Genomic DNA, 18541 nt, shown 5'->3' on the forward strand with positions numbered 1-18541 from the left:
ATGTGATTTTTTCTGCTACCATGAACATTAAAACTGTCTTATTAACTCTAGTTAGTATTATTAAAACAATTCATTTATATTTGACATATTAAACAACCCCATGAAAAGAAAAAAGTGAAATAGTTTCTAAAACACCTTTTTTTTTTTAAGCAATCTAAGTTGTTATAGTGGCCACATGCTGATAACTCCAGCACTCTTGCTGTAAAGAGAATTTTGGAAACTTGAGGCCATTCACCCCTTTACCCCTTTAAAGCAAGTTGTAGACTCTATCTTAAAACTATCAAACAATATAAGGAAGCAATGTGAAAAGCAGAAAATCGTGTGAAAGACAGTGCCTTCATGGCTGCTATACTAGTTCTGGGTTCATTGAGAGACCCTGTCTTATGGGAATAGCACAGAGAGGAAGAAGACACTCAACATCTCCTTTGGCCTCCACACTCACAAGTGTACCCTTGTGCTCATACACCACACACATGTACACACTTGCACAAGACCCCCCCCCCCAAATTCACGGTGTATCCATAATGACTAGATGCCTAAGAAAGATAGGCATAATAAATTGGCAAGCATTTTTAAATGCCACTCTCCTGCCAACCCATCTCTAAATATACAACTCATGAAATGAGATAGAAATGACCCACTTAATCAAATGCTTTCTCAGATAAATAATGTGTTTTCAGTATTGAGAGTGCAGTTGTTGGACAGTCTTCATCTATCTATGGGAAGAAATATTTCCTAGGCACACCACAGGGGTAAATACATTGGACAAAAAACAAGAGGTGGGAAGGGAGAAGGAAGAGGAGGAGGAGAGAAGGACAAGAGGAAGGGAGGGGGAAAGGAAGAAGAAAGAAGAGGGAGGAGAAGGAAGAGATGTAAGGGAGGGACTAGAGGAAAGAATATCTAAGGGGAAGATTTCTAATGTTCTAGCATACATTTCTGATCTTGTTCAATGTGTTGTATATATGCAACTCTGTTACCAATGTAATGCAAATTTTTAGCCCGTGAAAGTTATTATTACCAACTATTTAGGGTAATAAGGAATGTCAGTTAGTAGTTAGTCACCTATTACAAACAAACTTGTAGTCATATTAGGTATGTTTTCAAGGTCAAATTGAGATAATTTTAGATAGATTTGTGGTCTGTAGAGATCAGCAGAATATGTCATGTAAGATATTTTAATACCATAGTTTCTTTTTTATGATAATGAGACATGTCTGCTTCTGGCAGCACCAATCTACTTCAGAGAAGATGATGGGCATCAAAGAAACTCCATATGGAGCTTACTTTCTTTGGGGCAAAAGTAAGCCACTGGGCAAGAAAGTACCCTTGCCTCGACTGCTGAGAGTATGCTGTCCAAATTGGATGAGCAAAACACAAAAGAGAGTGGCTGCCAAACTTTACTACAACAAGGTAGAACAGCCCTTGAGAATATCCTGCTTCACAGAAAAGTCTGTCAGATATGCTAGGCTGGTAGGGCGAAGATGGATGCCCCAATGCCACAAAGGAACCTTGGGTGACTGCCCAGGAGGTCAACTGTTTCTGTCATTTCTGTCATTTCTCATATCTTTTGGAAGCTGCTTGCTTGCACTTCTTGCTTATTCAGTTAATATTATTTTCTTCTTGGGTCTCTGATGGAGCTGAAGACTTTATCGTTATAGTTTTCCTTCTTTACCAGACTCAGAAAAGAAATTTACTAAAAAGGTGTAAGGTGTATAAGGTAGGGAGACATAAAAAGACAATTTTAGGTTGGTAATGCAAGGTAGAATAGAAAGTGAATTAGGTAGAGAACACTTTGGACTCACCAAGACAGGATAGATAATGGAGTATTTTCTCTGAATTTGTCAAATGCAACCCTAGACATTGTTGATGTATTTATTGCTTGTATATGTTGTATATAGTTATTGTACTTATTGAACATTGTTTTTCTTATATCTATTATTTTTTTATTTTAGATGAGAAAATGAGAAAATGTGGTGATATTTTGTTTGTGCTTTAACAGATAAAGCTTGCCTGAAGATCAGAGTGTGGAGCTAGCCCCTTTAGTTAGCCAAAGAAGCCAGGCAATGGTGGCGCGCACCTTTAATCCCAACACCTTTAATCCCAGCACTGGGGAGAGGAGACAGGGGGAGAAGAATTTCTGTGAGTTCAAGGTCACCCAGGGCTCTGTGAGATTGAATCAGTCTAAAAGAGAAACAGAGGCAGGTGGTGGTGGCTCACACCTTTATTCCCAGCACCGAGGAAGTAGTGACAGGAAATGATACGGCTGGGCAGAGAGAGGAATATAAGGTGGGCAGAGACTGGAGCTCAAGACATTCAGTCTGAGGGATGGTAGAGACAGGATACCACGTTCAGGCTGAGGACTTGGTACGGGTAAGAACTAGTAGCTGACCATTCTGCTTCTCTGATATTTTAGTTTTCAGCCCCTAATATCTGACTCTGGGTTTTTATTATTAAGACCAATTAGAAATCATGCTATTTCGTGCAGCACTTCCTAACTCCGTTTCTTCGAAGCCTTTCCAGCCTTGCTGGATCCCGCCATCTAAGTATGTGACCCTCAGCACCACATACGTAGAAACAATGCTTTCATGGTTCCCATTTCCAGCTTAAAGGGGACTGTAGAGATGGTGTGGTTTATTTTCTGCAGTCACAACCGTATCAGTTGACTTTCTTATTTCACTTGGAAGGTTATTAAAGTTTCCTTACTTCCCAAAGCCCAATTTGTTTATAGAATAAACACTACAGGGACAATGATTTTCATTGTTAGCAGAATTAAAAACAGCTTTAGCTCCCTGACTCTTTTGTGTGGCTGAAATCCTTTCACATTCTTTGCACTGAATCTGTGTTCTGAATCAAATGCTTGCTTTCTTTTTTTAAAGCAGAGCTTTCCAAGTTCATTGACACATTTTTAAATATAAGTATGCCTTTGAAAATACAATTTTAAGGCTTCTTGTCAGAAGAATTATATTTACTTTTGAAACCATTTCTTTAGTGCTGGTTTGTTCTTACTAAATAGGAAATCAAATATAAGATTTATGTTGGCCCCAAATTAAATGAACTCTGATATTTGCAAAGAGTCCCACGGGACTTAACAAAGAGAAAAATCAGTTTCCCATCTGGTCATCAGCTGCAGTGGCTTTTGTAGTGAATGAATATTTTAATCTCAGAAGGCAAAAAGCAGGCAACAAATTAAGAATGCATTAATGAGGATGTTCTAAAGAAAAACTCATACTTATTAAAAATTCAATTCTCATTAAGACTACTGACAAGATAGTGCCTAGATTGCTATTAGCATGCTAAATGACATTTGACTCCAAGAGAGGAAGATGGGTCTGTGAGTGTAGGACCATAACTATCCTGTTTGTCATGGCCCAGAGAGAAACAGTGAACCACTTGAAAAAAGAATGCCTTGAAAAATTTGTTTAAGGCTTTCTATGTAACTGTGCTGTCTTTAACGAGTTTTATTTCTGCCATTATAGGCTTTATATATTGTAGACTGAATTAGTTTTGCTTTATATGCCCCCATCTTTTTCCTCCACTAAGTTTGATTAGACTGCAAATATCCCTACTAATAGGAATAATACAAGTTGACTCGATTCTTCTGAGATGCATGCTTTCTAAATTTCTTTCAGTTTCTTCATACGTTCTGTGCTTTTATGACCACGAAGAATCCCTCTAGGTTCTCATTTCTAAAACTAATAAAGCTAATTCACCAAGGCCAGAAATCCTGGAGTGATTGATGGAGTTTAATTATACCGGTAGAGCAAAATAACCTGCAGTGATAGTGGCTGATGACTGGTGTGAGCCAGAGCCACCACAGAGTAAAGAGCCACCAAGGATGAGTGTGCAGAGGCTTGGGACAGGCTGATTTAACAGTGTGGGAATCAGCAGGCACCTATGCAGCAGGAGGAGCAGTGAGCCTGAGTTTGCAGGGGACAGTGACTGCCAGTCAGCTTCATTGTTTACAGATGGAAACAAGCACCCTCAAGTTGGCAATAGGAATCAAAGGCAAAAGGTATGCAAATGCATTTTAATTCAATACCTATTGGATAATAGTTTTCCTAAGAAAAATCAGTGTTGAAGGGACCGCTCCCTGCTTTTATTTGTTGATAAAGAAAGAGAGGAAAGTGAGCTATAATTGGGTTGACTGTTGAGCAGAACCTTGATCGTTTTAGGAGTTACACCTGGATACGTAGCAGTTTATTCCTATCATAGCCTCTGCGACTTCACGGAAAGTTAAGTATGCCAGCGCTTATAAATATTGCAGGACTTTCTAAAGTAAATTTATCTTATGAACCAAACACTCTCATTTAACAATGTAAATAATAATGGGGTAGGTAAGATAGTTCCATCTCCCCAAGGGCAAGGACCTGAGTTTGATTCCTGGATCCCAAGATGGAATGAGAGAACCAGCTGCTAAAAGTTATTCTCTGACCTCTACATACAAGCTGTGGAATGCTTGGATCTGTAAACACACACACACATAAAAATTAAGTTAAAGGGCTGGAGAGATGGCTCAGAGGTTAAGAGCATTGCCTGCTCTTCCAAAGGTCCTGAGTTCAATTCCCAGCAACCACATGGTGGCTCACAACCATCTGCAATGGGGTCTGGTGCCCTCTTCTGGCCTGCAGGCATACACACAGACAAAATATTGTATACATAATAAAAAATATTCTTAAAAAAATAAGTTAAAAATCCATAACGACTGAGAGAGTCAACTAAGCAGGGCTCATAGGGGCTCACAAAGACTGAAGAGGCAAACATGGAGCCTGTATGGGTCTGAGGTAGGTCCTCTGCATATATCTTATGGCTGTGTAGCTTGGTGTTCTTGTGTGTCTCCCAGAATTGAAGTGGGGATGTCTCTGACCATTTTCCTCCAACTCGGTTGCTTTTTTCCTGTGATATGAGGGTTCATACCCAGTCTTATTGTATCTTATTAGACCACGTTTGGTGGCTGTAACTAAGAGTCCTGCTCTTTTTTGGAGGGAAATGGAGGAGGAACTGATTTGGGGGAGAGAGAAGGTGAGGGCAGGGACTAGGAGGAGTAGAAGGAGGGAAAACGGTGGTTGAAATGTAATGTATGAGAGAAAAAAAAGTTTTAAGAAACAATTAAAAAATTATGACAAAAATGGTTTCCACAAGAAAATAATTCAATTTTAACAGCACTCTCTTTTTCAATTTTCTCATAGTTTTATATTTTATATTGTATTTACAAATATCAAAAAAGCAAGCATTATTTCTTTCTCTTGTTACAATATTTGTTTAATTTTACCTTAACTGTACCATATACTGGAAAACAAGAAACCTATTCTTATAAAACTAATCAGTGACTAGCTTTGTTAACATAACTCCCAAGGTCATCCTCATGACTATTCAATTCAAAGATTTTTTTTCCAGGATCAGATCTTATCACATTTACTCTCTTGCTGCATTTACATTCTTGTTTTTATTTATTTTTCTCCATCTGAATGTACCTGATAATAGTATCCAACACATGTTTCACGATAAATAGTTTTGAAGACCATTATCTTTGTACTAGTAAATAGCTCACTCAAATTTCAGGATGAGTTATGAAATCGCACTTGGCTGCAAGAGGAATTTACAAAATAAAGCAATGGCTAACTACTGGAATTTTCCATGCATTTCTACAACTATAAAGTCAGTATCCAGACTTCTAGAGGTACAGAGTTGAAAAATTCAGTAGCTCTAAACACTAATTATCAGATGTGACAGAGCAAAGGACAGATAATAAAATCTCTGAGGAAAGACAGTGCTTCCAGCTGTGTATAAAGTTATTGAAACCCTGGACTCTGCTTGTTCAGACAGTAGGCAACAGTGTCTAACCTGGACACACCCTGAACAACAACAACAACAACAAAAGACAGAGGATAAAGATCATGGAGAAAATCATCTAATAATGTGCTCATTGGCAGATATGGACAACAGGGAAGATTGTCTCTGTCAATTGTAAAGTTTTGGAAGTTGCTTAGAATGCACTTCCTGTTTACTTAGGTAATATTATATCCTTCTGGACTCTTTGATAGAGTTGAAGAGTAGATAGTAATGATATAATTTTCCTTAGTTATGAGAAGAGATAAAGTAAATATAAATATTGTAACTGTAATTTTTGCTTGATACCTGTTTTGTTATATGTAATTTTACTATGTTTAAGTTAAAACCTTTCTTTTTATTTAAGCAGAAAAGGGGAAGTGATGTGGGATATCCCTTTGTATGCTGTGATTACTATTGATAAATAAAGGAACTGCTTTGGGCCTATAACAGAGCTATAGGGAAACAGAGCTAGGTGGGGAAAACTAAGCTGAATCCTGGGAGAAAGAAGGCAGAGTGAAGAGAAACCATGTAGTCCTGGCAGAGATAGACGCCAGTTGGAATCTTGCTGGTAAGCCACAGCCATGTGGCAATACACAGATTAATGGAGATGGTTAAATTAATATGTAAGATTTAGCCAATAAGAAGTTAGAGCTAATGGGCCAAGCAGTGTTTTAAATAATATAGTTTCCGTGTGGTTATTTTAGTTCTTGGCAGCCGGGACAAACAAGCAGCCCCCTCATTACTATAAATCCTTTTTATTTAGATAGAAAAGGGGAGGTGATGTGGGATTTTCCTCTGTAAGCTGTGATTACCATTGATTAATAAAGAAAACTTCTTTGGACCTATAGCAGGGCAGAACTTAGTTAGGCATAGAAAGCTAGGCTGAATGCTGGGAGAAAGAAGAGCAGAGTCAGTGAGAAGCCATGGAGCTGCCAGCAGAGACAGACACACTGAAACTTTGCTGGTAGGCAACAATCTTGTGGTGATGCATAGATTAATGGAGATGGGTTAAATTCATATATACAAGTTAGCCAATAAGAAGCTAGAGTTAATGGGCCAAGCAATGATTTAATTAATACAGTTTCTGTGTGATTATTCTGGGGCTAAGCAGCTGGGAACCAACAAGCAGCCCCCTGCAACACAAGGTTCTCAGTTTGGATTTGGATTCTGCATAATGAAAATTTAGTTAATCATTTGATGTTTTCACATAATAGCATGCTATAGGTGACCACTATTGCCTGTTTACTTATTTTGTTCTACGTCGATTATTTGTTTTGTTTTGTTTTAAATTAGCATATAAGATGCTAGATCTCATTACAACATTGTTGGAGAAAGTGTGTTTTAATGATTCTGGTTGCTCCATGGCATTTATTTCCTGCTACCCAGAGCCCCAGTTGTAACCTCCACAGCTCCAATTTCAAGCAAAAATATTGGGCTCCTATTTTTTCACACCTTAAAAATAAAATGTATACATAATTATACTTTGTTATATTTGACCCTCTATGTCCTTCATTCTCCTCTTGCTTTAATGGTCTCCTTGATCCTCCATGAAGTTGTCCTTCTGAGTCCTGTGTGTGTGTGTGTCTGTATCTCATGTGTTCAAATGTAGGTTCTATATCTAGATAACTATTTGTTTTTGAGACAGTCACGTTATATTAGCCCTGACTGTGGAGTTCACCAAATAAAGCAAACTAGCTTTGAGTGTGCCATGCTCCTCCTGCCTCTGTTCTCTGAGTTCTGGAGTTACAGGCAGACAGATGACATTTTCTAAGGTAATTTTCATTCTTACCTTGAAGTACCCCTTCTTTTGGACATCAACAAACAAACACAATTAGTAATTGTGGCGTGTTGGGGCTTCTTTGTCGGAAACAAAGTACTTGTGATAACTGCAAGGAGAGAAATAAGATAATAGACTTTGCAAAAAAGCCATGCCCATGTTTCAGGGAACTGAGTCCTGCTGGCTCCACCTCTGTGTGTCTTCGGAGCACTGTCTAACTAGCTGACTCTCATTCACACTTCCATTCTAAGTAGATAAGTCATCCGGATGAGTGTTCTTTTATCAGGGTTATAGCTGTAGGATGGAAGTACCACAATTATAAACTATGCAGGTATACAGACCAATCAAATCCCAGATGTGAGCTGTACTAACGAGTGGTAGGTACTAGTGGATGCTAGTGGGCTTAAGTTTCTGGAAGCATTATATCATTTTATAGAGTCTATAAGTAATCAGTGTAGAATTTGAGGAAAAGAGAAATTGTTGCTGTTTTAGTTAAAAACAAGGTAAGCTTTTTCCTTCGCTGTTTTTTTATCTACATTCTATTAATAACTGACAAACATTTATTGAGATTATTTTATTTTTTATTTTTTAAATGTATTTATTTATTTTTAAAAAACAATCTTTTCCCATTTTACATACCAATCACGGTTCCTACTCCCTTCTTTCCTCCTGCTCCCTCCCTCTTCATCCTACCCCAACTTCATCCAATCCTCAGAGAGGATAGGGTTTCAGTGGGGAGTCACTGAAGTCTAGCACGTCACTCCTAGGCAGGACCAAGGTCCTACCCACTAAATCTAGACTGAGCAAGGTATCCCTCCAAAGAGAATGGGCTCCAAAAAGACAATTCATATACTAGGTATAAATCCTGGAACCAATGCCAGTGGCCTCACAGACTGCCCCAGCAATACAACTGTCACCCACATTCAGAGGGCCTAATTTGTTTCTATGCTGGTTCCCCAGCTGTCAATCCAGAGTCAGTGAGCTTCCATTAGCTCAGGTAAGCTGTTTCTGTGGCTTTCCCCATCATGGTCTTGATCCCTTTGCTCATATTATCTCTCCTCCTTCTCTTTAACTTGACTCCAGAAGCTCGGCCCAGGGCTTAGCTGTGGTTCTCTGCCTCTGCTTTCATTAGTTTCAGGATGAAGGTTTTATGATGACATTTAATGTAGACATCAATCTGACTATAGAGGAAGGCTAGTTCAGGTGCCCTCTCCACTATTGCTTAGGGTCTTAACTGGGATTATCCTTATGGATTCCTGAGAATTTTCCTAGTGCCAAGTGTCTTGCTAGCCTCAATAATGGCTCTCTCTATCAAGATATCTCTTTCCTTGCTCTCCGTCTCTGTCCTTCCCCATCCCATTCCTTCATGTTCTCCTCTCAGCCTTCCTTTTCCCTCCACCCCCACAACCCTAAAAGAAACACACATGGACTCCTGTGGGAAGGAGAATAGGCAAGATCTCCTGAGATTGTTTTCAATAATAACAAATGCTCCAGTTTTGAAAAGAGGTCTCTTAATGATGGTGATAAATGCATAGAAAATCTTCACCTTATTATTATTAATTACACACCTTTTAAAAACACTGATTCCTTTTATATAATCTGCAGAATAATGTTTGATGCAGGTCTCATCTGTGTGTGTGTGTGTTTGTGTGTGCGTGTGTCTGTGCGTGTGCAGGCTGCTTCACACTTGTAGTTTAAAATCTACCATCAACTCATGCAGAGATATTAGTGAGTGAATTCTTAAGTCTAGAATAAATTGTTTAACTTTCCAAGACCTTAGTTCTGTTTCTACCTAAGCTATAAATAAACATCCAGCAATTTAAACGAACTGGCTGATTTAGTGACTTGAAATCACATTCTAGGTTTGAAGCCATGGATTAAAATATATAAAGACTGGGGGTGGAAAGGGGGTGTTTGTTTTTCCTGTTTCAAAACCGGCAATTTGAAATGTGTCCAGTCATCTTGCAAATGTACATATAACATTTATCATAAGAAAAATGGTTGCTAGAATAACTGGACGAAAGTCAGGAAACCTGATTTCTCATACAAACTACCTACCTGTGTACTCAGAGAAAAGTAAATTATTGCTTGTTCTTCCCATCCCCCAACCTCTTATAACATTATAGGCTTGAACTGGGCAGCCTTCAAATTCCCTTTCCACTCTTGAAGTTTATGATTTCATAATTAAGAATAAAAGTGTTTCCCATTCTTTGAGTGTAAAATGAATAATATGTCACTTCCAGCTTGAAAATTTGCCTTTAATCTCGTATAGCACCCCAGACGCCCTGTATCTCAGGGGAGCTATACCAATCACATTTGGTTGCTTTGCTTATATAGTTTATGGCCAGGATTGGTTTGCTTTAGATAACACGCTCTTGTGCTGTGACACCATTGCTAGGATACCGTTTTGTAAATAAATGTTATTTTAAATATACATCCTGGTGTGGGAAAAGGAAAGACTTAGAAAGCAACTGACCAGAGATTTAAATGATTTTCAAGAGGATTTAGATGGTGTGTTAGAGAAAATGTAAACTTGTCTTAGTGCATCTTAAAATAATTTTTCTATGCACTGAAACATGAGAGCTCAAGGGCCTGTGGAGAGCCATGATCAAAGCTGAGACTAGTCAGATGGTGAGTTATTTTCTGACCAGAGCGACCAGTCAGTCTGAAAGGTCATTGATATTATCATGGTAGGTTCTGAAGGATGCTTTTAAAAGTTACTACTTTGACATTTTCACTAGGAAAAAAAATGGGAAAAAAATGTAATGGCTACTACTCACAAGAGATAAATTTTAAAAGACCTCTTAAGGTATCGTTACTGAGGGCTACGGAATTCTAGCTGGGCGACCCTCTTCCAGAGAGTAGTGGCAGCCAGTGTGCCTTACAGAGATGGTAGGAGAAACTGCTTCCCATACATCCTGGGCTCTAAGGAGGCCAGAACTTTCTATTGCTCTCAGGTAATTTCCCCACTACACCTGGAAATTCCACAGTGGGCATTGGCTTTTTGAAGTCCAGTTATTATTGTTTGAAATCCTCTGGAGCCCTGGTTCAACAGGAGTGTCTCCTGGATGGAAGAGTATGACAGAATCATAGAAATGAAGATTTGGGGGCAACTAGCTATCAGTAGGATAAACAGATAGAGAGGGAAGAGGATTTTAAAAAGAATGTTTATTGCAGGTGTATGGGTTAATTTTCGTTGTCAACTGGACACAATCTAGAGTTAACTGTGAATGTAGAAAGCTTTCTTGTCAGATTATCTTTGAACCACCAGCTCCAAACAGCAATACAGGGAGTTATTGTTGATTATGAAAGTGTTGAAATCAGGAGCGGTGGGCTGCGTCCCCAGCACCCCAGCCGCCTGCACGGCTAGCTTTACCCGAAATAACAACACACAAGCTGTATTCATTTAAACACTGCTTGGCCCTTTAGCTCTAGCCCTTACTGGCTAATTCTCACATCCCAATCAACCCATTTCTAATAATCTGTGGCACCGGTCTTACCGGGAAAGGCTCAGCATGTCTAACCTGGCGGCTTGCTTCATCGCGTGCGTCTGCCCGGGAGAACGGAGCATGGCATCTCTCTGAAGCGTCTGCTCCCGAGAGGAGAGCTGTGGAGTCTGAGCTCTCTTCCTCCCAGCGTTCCATTCTGTTTACTCCACCTACCTATGTTCTAACCAATAAAATGGGCCAAGGCAGTTCCTTTATTAGCCAATGACCTTCCTCCATCATGAAAGCTTGGCCTTTAGATTAAGCTTGCCCCCAAGTAGTGCTTGTAACTGAAATTAGACTGCTTCTATTAATCTACATTCTGCCACGTGGCTCTTACCTTTCCTTGATGTAGCACATCTGACTTGCTCGGAGTCTCCTGGAGAAATCACCTGTCTAGGTTCCTTCTCCTCTTGCGCTCTCATCCCAGAAGTCCCGCCTATCCTTTTCTGCTTAGCTATTGGCCATTCAGCTCTTTATTCCACCCATCACAACACCACATCTTCCTACAGTATGCAGATGTTCTACAACGTGTGATGAAGGAACTTCAATTGGGAAATGGCCTCCATCAGATTGACCTGTGGGTATAGCTGTGGGCGACTCTTCACATGTTCCTCCATACCTCCTGCCTGCCTTCTCTCAAAAGTTGATTGTGACCTGGCGGTGGAAGATGAAATCAACTTGTTCCTCCCCTAAAGCTTCTTTTGGTCATGTAGATATTACTTATATGTATCATATGTGTGATATATAACACAGAAACAGAAAAGCAAACTAGAAAGCCAGGCAATGGCAAAAAGAATCTGGAAGCAAGTCACATTTACGGCTTCAGGACAGATCTGGTTGACTTACTCTACTTGTTGTTGGCCAGCTTAGGGGTCTGGTCCTTCTCTGGCTGCATGAGTGAGCCCTGCTCCTTTATTGTATGCCATGTTACTTTGAGGAGTCTGGAGCAAGTTCTCAGTAGCCATCGGCAAGTGCAGTCTTTGCCTAATCACCTCTTCCCTCCAGATCTGAGCTCACCGACCCTTTCTTCAAACTTCTATAGTCACAAAAGAGGATGTGATTTTTGTGCCTATGGATTAATTAGTTTTTTAGCATCTGCCAAACTTGTTGGGTGATTTAAATGGTAATTGTTCGTGTTAGGCATTGTTGGTTGTGTGTAATTGTTGAGCATCTTGAGAAAATAGCCTGCCATTCATTTCCTTTTAGAAACCAATCAAAGATTGTTGTGGAATGAGTCATCAGGACTAGTTCTTTTCCTTCTCTCCTCTGGAGCTACTGTCTCCTACTACTTTCATAATTGTTATTGGTAGATTCTCACTTGCTTCCCTTAGTCAGGCTTACTAGTATCTTCGATATAAGCTACACATCTCAGGTCTAAGGAGAAACTCTCTCGTTGTTTCCCTTACCGTATCTGACACTGTCTCTAGTGCCTAGCTCAACATGTAGCATGTGGTTGGTTCCTAGTGAATACCTCTCAAACCAATGAAAATAGAGGAGCAGATTCTGTCACCTTTGCAGGGAATACTGTTTGAAACCAGGGACACTTCCTTTGCATTTCCTTCAGTTTCTCAGTGGAAACAAACAAAGAAACAAAAAAAAGCAGAGGCTTACATTTTTGCTCACTATTTAGTTTGTATGTATTGTTCCGAGTATTGAGAGCCATGGAGCACACTCACAGGAGGAGGATCTCAAATGGTAGGCAGTGAGCATTGTTGAAGGCCGCCACATTCCACTCGCTGTTGTCTCAGAAATGCCGGCTTTGCCCTAGCCTGACCGCTTTCTTTTTTCCCTTCCATCTGCCTCAGAATCACTTGTCCCTTTGTTCTTCTGTTTATCTCCATCTTCAGCTTGTGAACGTGGATAAATAAAAGAAGCCAGTGAAGAAATCACTCTGCTAGTAAAAAGCCAAAAGTTAACTAGAAATTGCTGACTTTTGGTTTGCTTGGTTAATGTGTGAACACAAGCCACACACCTCTGCCGTGTCCATGGGAAAGGGTTGGGCTGTAGATGAGGGACTGTTTTTGCAGAAATGGAACCATGCTCACAGTGTGTCTTCAATGCAAAGAAACATGTGCACCCCAAGCTTCCCTTAGAAAGCAGACATCTTCACGGCCAGCCAAGTTTGCAGCGAGTCTTCCTAAACTTATAAAGTGATGCTATGATTCTCACACTTTAGATGTGCTGTTTCTTAGAGCTTTCTTTCTAAATGTGTGTTTTTTCTTCTGGTTTTTCAAGACAGGGTTTTTCTGTGTAATAGTCTTAGCTGTCCTGGAACTAGCTCTTGTAAACCAGGCTAGCCTTGAACTCACAGTTCTGCCTGCCTCTGCCTCCAGAATGCTGGTATTAAGGCATGAGCCACCACTGTCCTGCCAATGTATTTTGGTTTTTGAGTGTGTGTGTGTGTGTGTATGCGCAAATGTGGACCATGTGTGCATGTGGAGGCCAAAGGACAGCCCCTTGGGTGTTGTTTTGCAGGTGTCCTCTACACTATTTTTTTAGAGACAGGGTTTCTCACCGGCTAGCAGCTTGCCAAGTATGCTATTCTGGGTAGCTAAGGGACCTAGGAAGCTGGTTGCCACCACATCCTCCTCTGTGCTGGGATTATAAGCGCAGGACACTGCATGCAGCTTTTTTTTTTTTAAAATATACTTTTTTCATTTGTCAATAAAAAAAGCAGACAGACACCAGATCTCTACTCCAGGTGTATTTGTTAACTTCCCAGTTTACCTCACATTCTTTTCCGATATACAGCCATGAATCTGAGGTCACTGTCCTGCAGTGCACTAGAATGACTTATGCTTGCCGGTAACTCTCTACAACGCTGATGGAGGGACACTACAGACAGACCACTATTTAAGCACACACCCCCTTTGCACTAAGAGGCAAAGTGGCTCAAACAGGACAACAAAACACTGGACAAAAACCAAATAAGAGTAACACTGCTAACTTCCTACATCTGTTGCTCCCATCGTCAGTGCACAGCCCAGGTCGGCCTGCTGGGAGTGCAGGCCTGTATCACCACATCCAGTTTGTCTTCAGTGTGTCCGAGTTTAAATCTTCCAGTGTTAAGTGGAAGGCTGATATGGATGGAATTATTGTCACAAGAGTCTAGGATAGAGAGGTATAAGGCAAGCGAATGGCACCACTGGGTGCTGGCCATGCGCACACTTTAGTAAGACCAGACCACCCAGGCTGGCTGGGCTCAGAGGCTGACCCAGACCTTGTAGGTCATTCTTACTTTATTGGGCTCTAGTTTGTTCCGTATTTCCTTGTTCCACTATTTTCTAATTAGGACAAGGTGAGAGGAAAGGTTCAATTAGTCTAAGAAAACTTAGCCACACCTCACACTGTCTTACTCAAATATTTTTACCTTTCTGAACATACCCCTAATTTCTACCTACAGATGTTTTAAAGATAAACAGTAAAGTCAGCTGAAGAGACAGGTGGGGCATGGGGCTAAGGACTGGCACCACCCTTGGGCACGGCTCTGGTGAGTGAGCTGCTCAATGGTGGTGGCAGGACCACCTAGTGAGTCTTCTCCAGGAAAGCCTTGCAGCACCTGAGGCATTGCTGGTACACCACTTCAAAGTCAGAGTCATTGCCATAATAGGGATCTTCAATAATGAGTTGTTTCTGTGGATCATAGCTCCCAAGTTGCTCAATTTTAGCTTTGCAGTTTTTAACTTGATTACTTTTTCTATTCAGATTTCTCAGATTGCTTTCATCCATACATAGTATATAATCGAATGTGGCAAAGTCTTCTTTTGAAATCTGCCATGCAGTGTGATTCATGGGGATGCCATGTTTTCTCATGCAGTTCTGCCCTCGATAGTCAGGGGGGTTCCCCACTTCATAGGTGGATGTAGCCGCACTGTCTATCCTCCAATTAGCTGAAACATTCTCATCAGTTACCAGTTTCCTGAAAACTGCTTCTGCAATGGGTGACCGGCAAATGTTACCGAGACACACGAACAACACCGACTTGGACCCAAACTCTGCCATCTTCCCGTGCAGACCCTGGCCCTGCATGCAGCTTTTTAAATGTGGACTCTGGAGATCTGAATCAGGCTCTCATGCTGTGAAGGGAAGCAGTTTACCAACTGAGCCATCTCCCCAGCTCCACCCCAAAGAACTTCCCATAACCTACATGTTACGGAAATGTGAATTAGAAAGGAACGGAGTCTGCTGTCAGCTGTACCAGTTACGGTACAGCTATGTATGTGGCTACATAGCTATCTAGGTTTGGGGCCCTGTGATTTCAAGTCACTGGTCTTCATTCTCCTTATGAGGGAAACTGAAATCAAAATCAGACTTCAAAGAGTTGTGAGGAATGAATATTTCTAGATTAACACCATGTCTGACACCTAACTAACATGAAATGAAAGATGACCTTTGTATGTGCTGTGTCATTAAATGCCTGGTGCTTGTGAGGCACATCTCGTACATGTACATACATGGACATGTTTCATACATGTTGCTTCACCAATCCCACTACTCTGTTCAGTGGAGACAGCCATTCGTCCATTTTTCAGCAGAGATGGCTGAGATTCATAAAGTTAAGTCATTCACCCGAGGTTACACAGATGGTAAGTGGGAGAACTAGGATTTGAGCCCACACTCACAAACACTGTTCTTTATATAAATATGATGGTGAAAGTTTAAAAATGAGAGACACTTTAGAGTCATTCATCCCACCTCTCTTCTATAGATGTGGGAGGCGGAGGACTTCCCAGATGAGGTTAGAGTGACCGCGAAGGAAAAGAAGGAGAAGCAGCTACCAATCTCTTATGTGCTTGGTGACATCCATAGCCTCTTGAGCAAGAGCGGCATCTCCACATCCTCAGATGCTCATTGGAGTGCCTAGCTATCTCAAGGAAAATAATCAAAAGAACAGTTGTTTAACCAAGAGTTTTTATATGCTTTATACAGCTGAGTAGACGAGTACAGTGAATTAACCCTGGACTGCAGGGCTTTTGTTTCATCTGGCATTGGAATGAAGGTAAATGAAGCAGAAGAGACTAGAGATGGCAAATGTTATTAACTCCAGTTTTGATTATTCACCATGCCACCAAATATGGGAAAGTATGGCTGCTGACATTGCCTTGTCAACCCATCAGTTGCCAGGAATCCATCACAAAAACAAGTGAGAAAGGAGAAAAACATTTCAGTTGGGACTTTTCTTTTCTACCCATTTTTTATCTTGTGATACAAGTGGCTTGGAACCTTCCAAGAAAGCCATGCTGGCTGGCCAGAAAGTCCTAGGGACCCACTCGTCTTCTCTTCTGAAGTGCTAGGTTTATCATTGCATTTCATCACACAGAGCATCTTTGTGTGCTCTGGGATCCAGTTCCTGCACAGGAGGCGCTGGAAAAACTGAGCCATGTCCCTCCACCACACTTCTTCAACAAACTACAATTTATGGATATGCAAATCCAAAAGGCAAGGTATTTCCCACCAACTGTGCCTGGATTTAGATTTTCACCACAAGAAAACAGTTTTTGGCTTTAGGACATTAAGGACAGTTTGACATAACGTGTCCAGGCCTCTGACGTACCGCTGATTTTCAACTGGATGCGTAACAGCACTGCCAGGGTTATTATTAGAGTAACTCAAACTGTTCACATTCTATAATTCCTTGGTTACTATCAGAGGGAGGGGAATTCAATTGAACCCTCTTGTTGGGGATTACAAAGGTTCCAGGGAGGATCTGACTCCTGGCCTTCTGGACACCTACGCGTACATAGTGTACCTGTATACACCAAAGCACATGCACACTTTAAAGAAATAGTTAAGAAAAAGAAGATTGCCCAGAGACAGGCAGATCTATGTGAGTTAGAAGTTAGTTTAGTCTATTGAATGAGTTTCAAGTCCAACCAGAGCTGTTGAATTTTAAGATTGTGTCTCAAATAACAAACAGACATGAAATTTAAAGGATTATTCAAAATCTCATCCAGTTTCCTCATGCAGCAGTAAGTCATAATTTCATTGTGATTGCCTATTTTTTTCCAGGCATGGCTTCCTTCACCTTACAGAACCCCCCCATATACAAAGAAGTGTGTGTGTGTGTGTGTATTTATTTGTTTATTTATTTATTTATTTATTTATTTATTTATTTATTAAGGGTGCTATGAGGAAGTAGATTTACAGATACAGGACAAAATACATCCAGTTGCAGAGTCCTTCTGTTCTGCCCAAGGGAACTGGGGACCAACCATTGGCTGCTTCATGCCACCTGACTTGGCCTTTACAACCCAAGGATTGTGTGACCTCTTATTCTGTCCTCTTAAGTGGTCACATCTGCAGACAAATAACCACATGCTAAGACTGGTACCCCAAAGCTATTGTCAAAGTGAATTCCCACAACACACACACACACACCATTTGGCAAAATTGCATAAATGACAGAACCTTCCAATTGGCTCCATGGCTCTGGATAGGTCACCTCTAGCTACTACACAACGAAGGATATGCCTCTTTTTAAGATTCAATTTTTAAATTTTTGTGTTTCTCTCTTTGTGTGTGTCTGTATATGTGCAAATGCATGTGGCTGCCATCCTGTGCCAGAAGAGGGCACTGCTTTCCTGGAGTTGGAGTTACGGGTAGTTGTGAGCTGCCTGATGTGGGCACTGGGAATCCAGCTCCAGTCCTGTGAAGGGAAAGCAAGTGCCCTTGACCACTGAGCTTCCTCTCCAGCCCCCCAGGCTTCTCATTCTAAAAACCCACCCTGGAGATCTGCTGCAGGTGAAGGAATCTCGGGTTTGTTAGTTGCTTTCCGCAGCAGGCACTTGTCTCTTTCCCACAGGAGCACAGCGTACCCCACACGCTCAGCCAAATGTTCTATGTTTATTTTAGTTTTCTACATAAATGCAACTAAATAAAACAAAAACAAGATTAGACCACTTAGCAGTTTCAGACGCAAAGCGATGGAGTCCATTTTGCTTGTTTTCTCATCTGTCATGTCCGTGATCTCAACACACGCTTCCATACAAAGCCATCGTTACTGCTTTCACTTTTAAAGGAAAACAGTCACTAGGGTATATTTGGGCAGATTTCCTTACCACCTTAGTAAGAGCCAGGGATGTTCTGAAAGGAGAATTGAAAGGCGGCCTTCACTCACATGCTCACACTTTGTTCCAGCCAAACATGAGGTTCTTGTACGGTGCGTGTGGAATAAATCATCATTGAACTTCCACAGCTTTCACTTCATCTCTGACTATGTAGATAATCTGGACGTTGGTCTTATGTGGCAAACTTAAGATTAGTTTTTCTAGCTTTAATTTTAAAGTGGTCCTTGACTTTAAAGTCCTCTTTTATTTCAAAATTTTGAGATTCAAATAATAATAGAGTTACTCTTTATTATTCAATTGCCTGAGTAAAAGATATTATTATCAGCGATTTGACAGAATAAAACATTTTCATTGAGAAAGTTACCACTTGGAAATGTTTA

At 40.7% G+C, this 18541-nt stretch overlaps 1 protein-coding gene across 1 annotated transcript; it reads right to left on the reverse strand.

Moving 5' to 3' along the window:
- Window positions 1-14553: 14553 nt before the first annotated feature.
- Window positions 14554-15110, reverse strand: LOC121463111 (low molecular weight phosphotyrosine protein phosphatase-like). Its single transcript, XM_041675193.1, has one exon. It carries the CDS (start codon window positions 15094-15096, stop codon window positions 14620-14622), a length of 477 nt encoding a protein of 158 aa, XP_041531127.1. The 5' UTR covers window positions 15097-15110; the 3' UTR covers window positions 14554-14619.
- Between the last annotated feature and the right edge of the window lie 3431 nt (window positions 15111-18541).

This window comes from Microtus oregoni, unplaced genomic scaffold, assembly GCF_018167655.1.
Source record: "Microtus oregoni isolate MIOR12 unplaced genomic scaffold, Mior012 000025F_ref0000491, whole genome shotgun sequence".
NCBI lineage: Eukaryota > Metazoa > Chordata > Mammalia > Rodentia > Cricetidae > Microtus > Microtus oregoni.

Bases quoted from the DNA above. Each gene is read 5' to 3' on its own strand.
- LOC121463111 (XM_041675193.1), bottom strand. From the start codon at position 15,096: ATGGCAGAGTTTGGGTCCAAGTCGGTGTTGTTCGTGTGTCTCGGTAAC.